Source organism: Delphinapterus leucas, chromosome 2, assembly GCF_059928025.1.
Source record: "Delphinapterus leucas isolate spDelLeu-1000000601 "Yukka" chromosome 2, BTC_Dleu_Yukka2, whole genome shotgun sequence".
In the NCBI taxonomy this organism is placed as follows: Eukaryota; Metazoa; Chordata; class Mammalia; order Artiodactyla; family Monodontidae; genus Delphinapterus; species Delphinapterus leucas.
This window is the reverse complement of record NC_143130.1, coordinates 148925466-148938912: the sequence shown is the minus strand read 5'-3', so window position 1 is coordinate 148938912 and position 13447 is coordinate 148925466. Positions and strand designations below refer to the sequence as shown.

General features: G+C 41.0%; 1 protein-coding gene across 1 annotated transcript in view; it reads right to left on the bottom strand.

Moving 5' to 3' along the window:
* The window catches only part of EXD2 (exonuclease 3'-5' domain containing 2), a 64400-nt gene that overhangs the window by 8587 nt on the left and 42366 nt on the right, over nucleotides 1-13447 (bottom strand). The window contains exons 4-8 of the mRNA XM_022570275.3: nucleotides 11913-12039; nucleotides 4330-4661; nucleotides 3213-3319; nucleotides 2827-2962; nucleotides 1380-1736 (exon numbers count right to left, since the gene is read on the bottom strand). Coding sequence (XP_022425983.1) covers nucleotides 1380-1736; nucleotides 2827-2962; nucleotides 3213-3319; nucleotides 4330-4661; nucleotides 11913-12039 — 1059 coding nt within the window. The remainder of the gene's footprint in view (nucleotides 1-1379; nucleotides 1737-2826; nucleotides 2963-3212; nucleotides 3320-4329; nucleotides 4662-11912; nucleotides 12040-13447) is intronic.

The window sequence follows — 13447 nt, the reverse complement described above, 5'->3', positions numbered from 1 at the left end:
AAAACTTGGAAAACAGTTTTAAGAATAAAATGTAAGAATAATTTTTTAAAATTTTAAAAGATTTTAAAGATATAGGATATGTTAGCAGTTACCAGTAAGAAACTCCTACCTCATAGGGTTGTTATAAGAAATAATTAAGGCAATTTATATAAAGTTTATTAACTTGGTGGAATAGATTAGGATATCTATACAAAATTTGTTCAATAAATATTTTTTGCTATAATTAAGTTTGTGGGGGAGGGCTGTTTTGTTTTTATAACAAAACACTAAGGCAACCAGCACAACTACCAGGATTTGCGACCTTATCAGTTTAATTATTTCAACCCCTGTTACCATTGAAAGAAGTGGCAAGTTGGGAAGCAAAACTATAGCAGGTAGCCCAGAGTTTTTATCATCTGGGCCACGTGCCCATTTATTTCTCAGGACCAAAAAATGCTTCTCATTTAGGGACACTGAACTAAATGATATGAATTCAAGTATGTACTGACGGGGAAAGAGAGAAAGCAAGCAAGGAAGGAAAAAGGTAAAAAGTAATTTAAATAGTAACAGCAATTCTGGCCAACATCCCATTCAGTAGGCCAACACCCCGGAGTACAGGTGAGACAAGAAACATGAATCCATTTGTCTCAATTCCCACAGACCTAGATAAGGGAAGAGAGGCAGAGCCACACACATTGTACTTCACAGGCAACTCCAGAGACTGGAGGATATATATTTTTAAATTTTTATTTATTTATTTTTGGCTGTGTTGGGTCTTCATTTCTGTTCCTGGGCTTTCTCTAGTTGCAGCGAGCAGGGGCCACTCTTCATCGCGGTGCGCGGGCCTCTCGCTGCCGCGGCCTCTCCCGTTGCAGAGCACAGGCTCCAGACGCGCAGGCTCAGTAGTTGTGGCTCACGGGCCTAGTTGCTCCGCGGCATGTGGGATCTTCCCAGACCAGGGCTCGAACCCGTGTTCCCTGCACTGGCAGGCAGATTCCCAACCACTGCGCCAACAGGGAAGCCCTGGAGGATATTTTTCGACTCTTATTTTCCTCTTATGAGCTGACCTGAGGATTTATTTCTGCAGAGAATGTATAAGGTACAGCTCCGGTGCCTCTGAACTCTGCTGCTAAGCATGAAAATGGCTGGACATAAGTATATGACCTCGAAGGGTCAAGGATAGAAGGCAAGTCTCCTGTGGAAAGTAAATTAGCAAACAGATTGCTCTATCCCACCCGCATGGTATCTTAAGCCACAGAGACTCAACGGGGTAAGCACGAGGCTGCGCACTGCACCTGGACGACCACTGCTCCCTCCCTGGCAAGCATTCTCACTGAGTAGTCGGGGTTAGGTCACTGGACTAGTCCTCAATGCCCTCTGAGCAGGACTGTAGATCGTACCTGGTCTCCAGGCTGGCAGCCTCCTGAAGCATCTCCTCCGTGACCGTGTCTGTATGGTAAAACTCTCTGAGCGCCTGCAGCAGCTCCTCCTTTCGGTGCGCAGGCAGGCCCTCTGCGTTGAGCAGGGCCCTGGCCCCAGAACGCACCTGCCGGCGCTCAGGATCTTCCAGCAGGCGCAAGCCTTCCTCAGAGCCAGTGGGGGCCTGGAACTCCCTGGCCAGCTGCTGCTTCAAGTGGCTGTCATAGTAGTTGGAGATGGCGTGGCAGGAGGTGCAGAGCAGCAGCACATCGTGGGAGTTGTGGTCCTTCATCTCGATGGGAAAGTGCTTCCGGTACTCATGCGGAATCACGTTCTTCCTAAAGAGGCCAAACAGAAGGCAACGCTCATTAGCACACGACACGGAACATACACGGAGTCGGCAGGCAGGCAGGCAGGCAGGCTACTAGCGTTCTGATCTGGGCCTAAACACACCTGAGGAGCTTGGGTCCCACAGCCCAGCAGAGGTGACATGAAGGCCATACCACCTATTCCACTCTTGGCCCACCTACCCACGGGCCTTGGGTTCTCCTCTCCTTGAAGTGAGTGCAGGCCACCGGCGGTCAGACTCCTCTGGCAGGCCAGGGGCAGGGAGAAGCTAATAACAACCTTTGGGAAGGCTGTGCTCCCAGAAGGAAAAGTATCATCCGAAAAATGAAAAGAAATTCTAATGGCCTTCAACATCTGGAAAACAACTGTCTCAAAGCACACAGCAGGTAACTGCTACTCCTGAAACTTTGGAAGCCTTGTGACCTGTAAAAGCCCATTTCCTTCACCTGAAGAACCCCTTACTCTAAAATTGTTTCCCTGGTTCATCGAAGTCCATCATTATTGTCTAAGGAGAACTAAGCTCTCAGGGAAACCTCTTGGCAGCAACAACCATTTGTCATACTTTGCAAGCGGAGAAAGGAGGCAAGCGAGTTGCTACACAGAAGCCAGGGAGAAAGCCAGGGTTCTGGGCACCCAGGACCAGTGGTAACTTCACCTTCACTGCCTGGGGACCTTGACGCAGCATAATCTTCTCAGACTATTCCGGACTGTGCCTTCGGGTCGTCTGGATACCCATATATCAAGGGTCACAAAGCTTGTGAGCCACTCAAGGGAGAATCATGAGGACACAGAGAGATAAGGAAGGAAGGTCTCCATTCCTTCATGAGCAAAGGGAATGACTCTCTTCATGGCAAACTGTTATCGAGAAGAGTGTTTCATTCCGGAAACGAAGAACTGGCTCAGGAGGGGCAGAAGCCACTACAGCAAGGCCAGGCAGAGTGCTGAAGCTCTTGAGGACACTGGGATGCCCCCTGGGGACAAGTCTCCCAGCCAAAGTAGGCAGACTGAGTCAAGCCCGCCAAGGGCTCTGCGTGTGGCTTGAAGGGCAAATTCCAATAGGGCAGCCCAGCCCACACTCACCGAATGTATGAGTCTTTCTTGCCACACACTACACACAGGTTTTCTTTAACCATCAAGTAGTAGTCTCCCGGGGATTCAGGTCTCCCTGCAGGTTCAAACTGTAGCTTGACCACAAAAGGCTCTTCACTCACCAGCTCTTAGAGGAAAGAAGCAGTGTTAGTGTATGACTGCCCACCTCTCCCACAAGGAAGAAGCACCACCTCAGTTGCTCTCTGCTGTATCCTGGCAGAGATCACCGTTTCTGGGTTCTGAATAGCCCCATCCCACGTGTCTCTAGGTCTCTCTGCCTTCTATCCATCCCATCCCTCTGCCTTATCTCATGCCCACTCCGGTCAGTGCCTGCATGCACCTAATTATAAATCTAATATGACAGTTGAATCTCAAACCTCCAATGCCTTTGTCCAGGTACCACTGAGCTTTTCTTCGATCACAAGTGCAGAGGGGCTGTCCGTCAGGGGCGTGGAGAAAGCAGTTATCATAGAGGGGTGATTTTCTGTGGGGAAGGGAGAGAGAAATCTAAAACTGGGAGCTAACTATTGATCAAGGTACCAGTTGCCTTCCTATATTGAGTGACCCAAACTATTCAACACTAGGGTCAAACATTACCTTTTTGGGGAAAAAAAAAAAAGGCAAGAAATCATGTTTATTCCTCCATCTGCACTGGGCTAGGAAAGAGAAATTAAAATGAATCAGTTTATACTATTAGTTTTTATATTTATAGGCTGGAACATTAGAGAGAGAGTTGGGTAGTGTTTACATAGTTCTATCATGAAAGCACGCAGGGACAGAACACCAGGAAAACTTCCCTGTAGAGTAATCATTGGATTAACAAAGTAAATTAAAATGAAAGAACTTCAAGCTAAAGTAATGGGTGCCACGTGGATTTATTTCCGGCTCATATGCAATAGTTGCTTCAATTTAATCACACAATTCCTAAAGGCACTTTGCTATAGGGACCAAACTTCCACTCCAAAGTACTTATTAGTCATCCTTCTGCAGTAGAGGCATAAGCTGTACAGGAAAATTCCCATTGGCTAGAGAATTAACATCGGCTTAGGACTGGACGCCATTCCAAATAATCAAATGCCAAATGAATAAGAGATTAGATGATGCATGTCTCCTGAAAAGTATGAGGCACTTCATTTTACCTTCACAGCTATCCTGAAGCAAGCAAGGAATAATAATTAAGCCCTCACTTATAAATGGAAAAGTACAGGTCTAAGGTCACATCAAGGTCAGTGACAAAGCTAGGTTAAGCTCTCCTCCTTTTCACTCCAACTGCCCACAAATAAAAAAGTAGAAGAAGGGCAAAAGGAAAAAATATACAAATAAATCAAAGGATAGCTCCAAGTGTCCTTGAAGGAAAGGAAAAATAGAATTAATCCTTGGAGAGCCTCTGCCACCTTACCGCACTAGCCTTCTCCCCAGAGCCAAGGTAAGGCATCATGCCTTTTGCTGGAAGCTGGGCCTTGGACTCTACCAGACATGGAACAACTCAGTTACCTGGCAGAATAGCCCACTCCAAGGGGCTTTCTTTTATGCTTTCTGGGGTCTCTCCCTTGGTGGTTGCCTGGCATCATTCCATCGGTCTTCGACTTCTTATTTCTTGGCTTCTGCTGAGATTCTGTTGCTTCCCCGTTAACCTCCTCTCCCAATCTGCTAATTCCTTTGCTTCGGAATGGGATATCTACCACATCCTGACATTTCTCCAAGACTTTTCTCCAGCCAATGAAGTCATCATTTTCTTCTAGAGTTGAATTCCTAGAGAAAGGGTATCCAAGAAGATGGAGAAAGAGAGCCACTGAAATCTGGGCATCCCTGGCGGCATAAATTACCTGAAGAGAAAAGTCAGAGATCAGTGGAATCCGGAAGGCAAACCAGAGAGAGCAACTTCAAAATCAATCGCCAAGACACAGACAACTTTTAGGTTCCAATTCAAGATGTACAGTAACCCAGGCACCATGTACTCCTTAAAACCTTCTAATTACAAAACAATTCAAATGATACAAAAACAAATCAAATAGTATAATGAATCCTCACGTTCTCTATGTTTTTAACTAACATAGCTAAAATAATGACCTACTGTATGTGCTCAAAATTCCTAATCTATATAAATCAGTGAAGTTTCTTCCTATCTGCTACCAAACCTGCTGGACAGATTTTTCTCAAGTTTGGGGTAGGGTAGTTACCACAGGTCTGACAACTTCACTTTGGAAACTGTCATCATCTAGAAAACTGAAACCAAGATTCATTAAGAGGCCTGTGTGACTATTGATCAGAAACAAACTGCTGCACATATTAATACAATGTGTAAAACAAGGAAAACAGTTTCAAACATGGACCTCAAATCAAAAGTCACAAGGGCCCACTTCTGGAATTTATGTATTTATTAATAGTAAGTCATTCACCCAAGCAACTAGGCACAGGCAAGCTGGTCATAAATAAAAGTTGTCAAAACTATAATTAATAGCTCTTCCCAACAAAGCATGTGAGGACTTTAAAATTCCTTTAATTCACCTTTAATAATCAAGCCTGGTAAATAACACTATTAGTATGGATTTTTTTGTGTGCTTTTAGAATAATAGAAAAAAAGAATAGAAAAATAAGGTTTGGGTAAAATTCTCCATCTAGACCCAACCATCTACATCTCTGTCAGCAAGTTGTCTCCCACAGGAAAAGAGGGTGCTTGAACGTGAAGAGTTCAGAATGATTTTTAACAAATTATTTCCAAATGATAAGGAATCCAAGGCACTTTTCAACAAATGATGCTGGAACAACTGGATGTCCCCATGCAAAAAGATAAAGTTGGACTCCTACTTCACACCACACACACAAATTAACTCAAAGTGGATTATGAACCTAAGTGTAAGAGCCAAAACATAAGACTCTTAGAAGAAAACATAGGAGGGACTTCCCTGGTGGCACAGTGGTTAAGAATCTGCCTGCCAATGCAGGAGACACGGGTTCGAGCCCTGGTCCGGGAAGATACTACATGCCGCAGAGCAACTAAGCAACTAACCGTACTGAGCCTGCGCTCTAGAGCCTGCGAGCCACAACTGCTGAAGCCCGCACACCTAGAGTCAATGCTCCGCACAAGAGAAGTCACTGCAATGAGAAGCCCGCACACCACAACGAACAGTAGCCCCCGCTCGCCACAACTAGAAAAAGCCCATGCATAGCAACAAAGACCCAACACAGCCAAAAATAAATAAGTAAATAAATTTATTTTAAAAAAAAAGAAAACAGAGGAGTACATGTTCATGACCTTGGGTTAGGCAATGATTTCTTAGATATGACACCACAAGAAAAAAGAAATAAAAGAAAAAATAGATAACTGGACCTCATCATGATTAAAAGCTTTCATGCTTTAAATGATCCCATCAACTAAGTGAAAAGACAATCTGCAGAAAATGGGAGAAAATATTTATAAATTATATATCTGATAAGGGATTAGTATCCAGAATACATAAAGAATACACGCACGCACGCGCGCGCACACACACGCACACACACACACACGTCTCTTAAAATTCAACAATTTAAAGACAAACAACACAATTAAAATGTGAGCAAAGGATCTGAACAGACATTTCTCCAAAGAAGATATACCAATAGCCAATAAGCACATGAAAGATGCTCAGCATCATTGGTCACTAGGGAAATATAAATCAAAACCACAACGAAATACCACTTCACACCTACTAGGATTGCGCTAATCAAAAAGATGAATAATAATAAATGTTGGTAAGGTTATGGAAGATTGGAACCTTCATATATTGCTGCTGGGACTATAAAATGGTATGGTTGCTTTGGAAAATAGTTGGGCAGTTCCTCAAAGAGTTAAACATAAAGTTACCATATGACTCAGCAATTCCATCCTAGGTATTTACCCAAGAGAACTGAAAATGTATGTCCACATAAAAACTTATACACAGATATTCAGAGTGGCTTATTCATAACAGCTAAAAAAATGAAAGCAACCCAAATCTCCACCAATTGATTAAACGAATAAACAAAATGTGGTCTATCCATACAATGAAGCATTATTTAGCAATAAAAAAGAAATGAAGTACCAATAGATGCTACAACATGGATGAACCACAAAAACATGGTAAGTGAAGAAGCCAATCCAAAAAAACCACATACTGTATGATTCCATTTATATGAAATGTCCAGAACAGGCAAATTTATAGAGACAGAAAGTAGATTAGCGGTTGCCGAAGGCTGGGGTGTTGGGGAGGTGAGATGGGAAGTGACTGCTAATGGGTATGGGGTTTCTTTTGGGGTGATGAAAATGTTCTAAAACTAGATTGTGGTGATGGTTACACAACTCTGTAAATATACTAAAATCCATTGATTGTATACTGTTTTTTTTTTTTTTGGCCGCATTGCATGGCTTGCAGGATCTTAGTTCCCCAACCAGGGATCGAACCCGGGCCCCCAGCAGTGGAAGGGCAGAGTCCTAACCACTGGACCGCCAGGGAAGTCCCTGACTTGTATACTTTAAATGGGTGCATTTTATTGTATGTAAATTATATTTCAATAAAACTGTTAAAAGAAAGGAAGGAATGAACCTACCAAGGCACAAAGAAGTAACTTACTCAGGGTCGCAGCAAATCTGAAATAGCTTTAGAAAAAACAAATCAGATAACTTGATTCCCAGAGCTCTCTCACAGGATAATATTAATCCCAAGATACTAACTATTGCTAACTCTTTCCATTAACAATGTTTTGGGGGATTTCCCTGGCGGTCTGGTTGTTAAGACTGCGCTTCCACTGCAGGGTGCGTGGGTTCCCCCTGGTCGGGAACTGGGATTGCTGCATGCCATGTGGTGCGGTCCAAAAAAAAAACAAAAAAAACCCCACAACACAATGTTTTAGAAGGATGAACAAACAAATGGTAACAAACTAAGCAAACAAGAGAAGGTTGAAACCTAGGCCTGTAGGGGGTAGTAAGCAAAAAATCCAAATATCAAATTAATCTGAGCCACAAAGAATGGCAAAGTATAAAGAATGCGAGGCACCAGGTATCTATAAAAGCAATGATACAAATGATACAAGGTGAAAACAGGAGGATCAGGTGACAGTCTCTGTAAATAACACTTACAACCCCAGATCTCCTCTCTTACGGCATAGGGACAGGCAATTACTCCTTCCCTGACTGAAAAGAGGAAAAGTTTGTAGAACCAAAACTAAAATGGAGTCACTTATGTCAGAGACAAAATGGAGGTGGCCAATGCAGGCGCATTAAAGAAAATGAAACTTTATTTAACATAACTTGCAGGAATTTACAGCTCTCCTCAGAAATCAGCAGAGGATGTCAGTCAATCTCCAAACACTGAGTCTGTTCATGCCATCTTTAGACTTCCTTATTCCCCTGTCTCAGCTATCCTGATCCAAATAAGGAAGAAGACCACTAGGCAAACAATCAGCTGAAAAAGCCAAAAATCTTCCACATTTACGCAATGAAAACCCTTTAGTCTGTGAGCTACTTGAAACTCATTGCTCCCATGGCCTTGAGTTTCCCAGCTTGCAGGTCAAAACTGTTGCAATAAACTCATATTTCTGCTTTGTTTTACTCGGTGTGCAGAGTTTGGGTTTTGACAAGTTTAAGTCATATAGTGGCTAAATCACAGAGGATCTGGACCTGGTAATACCAGGCATGGCAGAGGTTGGGGGCAAAGTGTCACCAGGAAAAAGGGGGATTATGGGAAAATCTACATATTAAATGATAAGACTACCATCACCTTCTCTCCCACTCAGCTACCAGAATATAGGCTGTGGGGCTGATACCTCTTGGGCAGAAGAGTAGGAGATTCATGTCTGGAGAAACTGAGTGGCCTGAGAGAAAAGACTTACAGTTACTGACATTTGACTTTAATTTATATTAATAGTTACTGATAATAAAACTCGCTAGTCAAAAATACCTGGCCATATGCTCTGTGCTCTCATTCCATTTTTCTTTTTTTTTTTTTTACCGGTACGCGGGCCTCTCACTGCTGTGGCCTCTCCCGTTGCGGAGCACAGGCTCCGGACGCGCAGGCTCAGCAGCCATGGCTCATGGGCCCAGCCACTCCGCGGCATGTGGGATCCTCCCGGACCGGGGCACGAACCCGTGTCCCCTGCATCGGCAGGCGGACTCTCAACCACTGCGCCACCAGGGAAGCCCTCATTCCATTTTTTTAAATGTCAAATTTAAATATTATTTTCTGTATTTTACAAAATCTCATTAAGCATTATGTTTATAATTAGAAAAACAAGAATTTTTAAATGAAGAATGAATAAGAGTCTTTGGAAATTCTGAATTCTCACAATAATATGGATCACAAATTTGGTTTCAAATTTGGTAGCAATTAACTTTTTCTTCCCAATGTTTTATTTGAAAGATTTCAAAACTAAGGAAAAGTTAAAAGAATGATAATTGACATTCACAATTGTCAACATTTGCTTTATCTCTTTATAATACAATACATACACTACACAAATACTTTTTTTTGGGGGGGGGGATGAACACTTTTCAAAATTAAGTTGCAGCTATTATGATATTTACTTCATCCCTAAATACTTTAGTGTGTATCTTCTAAGAACAAGGACACTCTCCTACATAATCACAACACCATTATCACACCCAAGAACTTTAACAGTTGTATTCTAATGTCTCCAACAGTCTCAAAGATGTCTTTTACAGATGTTGCAGGATTCAGAAATTTCAGAATTTTATTTAGAATTTTTAGAATTATTTACAGAATTATGCAACCTTTATCACAGTCAATTTTAGAACATTTTCAGCAGCCCAGTAAGAAAACTTATATCCTTTACCAGTCATCTCCCACTTCTTCTAGTCCTAGGCAGCCACTAATTTATTTTTTGTCTCTATAGATTTGCCTGTTCTGAATATTTCATATAAATGGAATCATACAATATGGGATCTTTTGTGACTAGCTTCTTTCACTTAGCGCAATGTTTTCAAGACTCATCCATGTTGTAGCTTTTTATTGCTGAATAATATTCCATTGTATGGCTATACCATATTTTATTTACTCATTCATTAATTGATAGATTCAACTGGCGCTTTAATGTCTCCTTTGTAAACAAAAATGGATAGCTAAGGATCTAAACATTTTAGAAAAATCTTTAACGTGGAAGACAAAGACCAAATCAAACATTTAAATTAGAAATTCAGAGTAAAAAGAGGCAATGCAGGAAAGAGAAGAAAACTTCAGAAATCTTCAATACTCTAAGATAACAGAAGCTATGATATCCATTAAACAAAAAATGCAAAGTTATTTTAAAAGTGAATACTGAGAAAAGACCAGGAGCTCTTATGACTTAATATGATAGGAAATTAAAAGTTGATTGGAATACTGAAAGATAAACTTGAGGACATTTCCCAGAAGGTAAAAAAAATATAGAGAGATGGCAAATCAAAGATAAAATATTTTACTAAGAAAATTAGAGGATCAATTCAAGGGATTCAATATAGAATCTAGAAACAAAAAAGAGGGAAATTTTCCAAGAAAGAGTATGAGAATAATTCCCTGAACTGAAAGACATGAGCTTACAGACCGAAAGGGTCCACTGAATTGTAAAACTATAAGGAAAAATGGCCCTCACTATCACCATGAATTTTAAAAACTAAGAATAAAGAGATTTTCCAGAAAGAAAAACAAGTCACATACTCAACATCAACACTGGAAGCTACAAGGAGCATTGCCTTCAAAGTTCTGAAGGAAAATGAGTTCCACCGTAAAATGCTATCCCTCAGCCGAACTATCAGTTAATAGAGAGGGAAACTAATATCTTTACAGACATGCATGGTGTCATAAATTAACTCCCCATGCTCCTTTCCTCAAGAAGCTATTTTGAATGTACTCCACCAAATTAAGAAAGTAAAAAGACATGATATTTTTAAAACAGAGGATCTACTATAGAAGAGAGGTGAAGGGAATTCCCAGGTTGACGGTAAATGCAAATTTCAGGATGAGAGTTGCGCAGCAGGGCTGGAGTGCAACCAGTCCTGCAAGAAGCAGGATGACAGAGCTCTAGCAGGGCTAGCTCCAAGGGAAAATGAAATGAGTAAGTTACCTGACTGTGTCTGAAGCAGCAGAAAGGAGATCGCTACATAGTTCTGTTACAGTCTGGGGTTGAAACAGTTAACAGGTATATAGAAAACTAAGCAAACAAAAATATAAATGACTACTCCTGGGAAAACAAAAAGTTGTACAAGGAAAAAACATTTACTTTAGTCAGTTTGCTATGTGGAGCAGCTATAAATAATATCAATATAAGTAGATATTAACCTGATAAAAATGATGATTTACCTCTATTGGGAGCATGGGGAAGGGAACAAGTATCTGTCTGGGGATACAGGAATTGCAAGAGTACTATACTAAATCATGTCTTCCACAGCAAGAAGTCAAAAGATAATATGTAAAATAAGAAAGAGTACTATATGCATGTAATTTTAAAAGATAATGGTAATTGCCAGAAAGAAATGAAATCAGTTGCCTCTGAAAAGAAGGAAGAGTAATTAGGAATGGGGGAGGAAGGCAGGGAACTACTGGCTGTTTCTTTTTTTTTTTTCTGCGGTACACGGGCCTCTCACTATTGTGGCCCCTCCCGTTGCGGAGCACAGGCTCCGGACGCGCAGGCTCAGCGGCCATGGCTCACGGGCCCAGTCGCTCCGCGGCATGTGGGACCGGGGCATGAACCCGCGTCCCCTGCATCGGCAGGCGGACTCTCAACCACTGCGCCACCAGGGAAGCCCAGCTGGCTGTTTCTTATAATAAGTCTTATAACACTTTGGTGTTTTAAGTTATGTATTTGTATTCATGACAAAAAAAATTACATTTTCTGAAATGCCTGGCATATAGTAAATGCTCCAAAAAAATAGAATGGGGACTCTTACCCTTTTATCTAAGTAGCATCTACATTATTATAGAGCATTTTTCTTGGGTATCATCAATGAGGCTATTTTAAGGCATTTCTGCCCAACACATATCATCTTTGAGGATTAGAATTTTTTAAATAATTATATTTCACAAGCAATGACTCTTCCACTCTTCAACTACTCTGATAAGAAGTACCTGGTCCTCAGTAAGATTCTCAGCATCCCAGTTGCTGCAGCGAAGCAGAAGGGACTTGTCAAGGGGAAAGTTCAAAACAGTCTCAGCGAGTGATTTCAGGCTAAGCCCATTAGAAAGCAAATTGTTTCTACAAGAAATAAATAAAATCATGTGTCAAAAATGGGAAAGGACAAGAACAGGCAAATCAAAAAAGGTATACAAATGGCCAATAAACAAATGACACATAATTTCACTACATCAAACCAAATAAAAAGTATATACAATTTAAAAATCTATCAGATTACAAAGATTTTTAAAAAATAACTATATCTAGTATTGGTGGAACATGAAGAATCACCATCTAATCTAAAATTTGTGCACTGAACATTTGTATAACCTTTATGAAAAACAGTTTGTCAGTAAATAGCTATCAAAATTTTGAACATGAAAATTCTGTGATCCAATAATTCCACTTCTAGTAATTTATCCTAACACAAATGTACATAAAACAATCTTCATTACAGCACTGTTTATAGTAGCAAAGAACTGGAAACAACCTGACATCCTCAATAGAAGACTGGTTAAATATCCATGCAATTAAATTCCACGTCGCTATTAAAAATAAGGATGTAGATCTATATTGACGTGAAAAGATGTCCATGATGTATTAGTTAAGTAACAAGAGATTATGAAAGAAAACATCATATGAACTCTTTATATTTATATATATATATACACTACACAATAAACGTGTGTATGTGATTCTAGGTATGTGAGAGAGGGGAAGCATAAAGAGTTAACTAGAAGGATATTAATCAAATGTTAGTGATGTTATCTCTGGGTGTGGGGTTTGGGGTGATCATAAATCTTTATTTTTTTTTATATATATATATTTTTTTTTTTTTTTGGCTGTGCTGGGTCTTCGTTGCTGCGCGCAGGCTTTCTCTAGTTGCAGCAAGTGGGGGCTACTCTTCGTTGTGGTGCGCAGGCTTCTCATTGCAGTGGTTTCTCTTATTGCGGAGCATGGGCTCTAGGCATGCGGGCTCACCAGTTGTGGCACATGGGCTCAATAGTTGTGGCTCACCGGCTTTAGAGCACAGGCTCAGTAGTTGTGGCGCACGGGCTTAGTTGTTAGTTTCATGTGGGATCTTCCTGGACCAGGGCTCGAACCCATGTCCCCTACATCGGCAGGAGGGTTCTTAACCACTACACCACCAGGGAAGTCCTACATTCTTTATATTTGAATTGGCTACTGTTTGTGTATTACTTTTCAAATTTGAAAAGTATGATAAGGCTACTTTCATTGAGGGCGCGAAGGTACAATAAAATCAAATAATCTTCTGCTCTTCAAACACTTTCTGATTCAAATAGCTGCAGAGTGGTGAAAAAAATTAATTTACCCAAGGATTGGAGAGTCCAAACAAGGGCTAATGTAAAATTAAGAACACACCAGTCTACAAAAGTGGAGCTGACTTGCTGGTTACCAAGTGAGAGACAAGAGGTTTTAGAGGAGGAAGCTTGGAGGTGGAGGTTCACATCAGTGTTACTGTTACAAC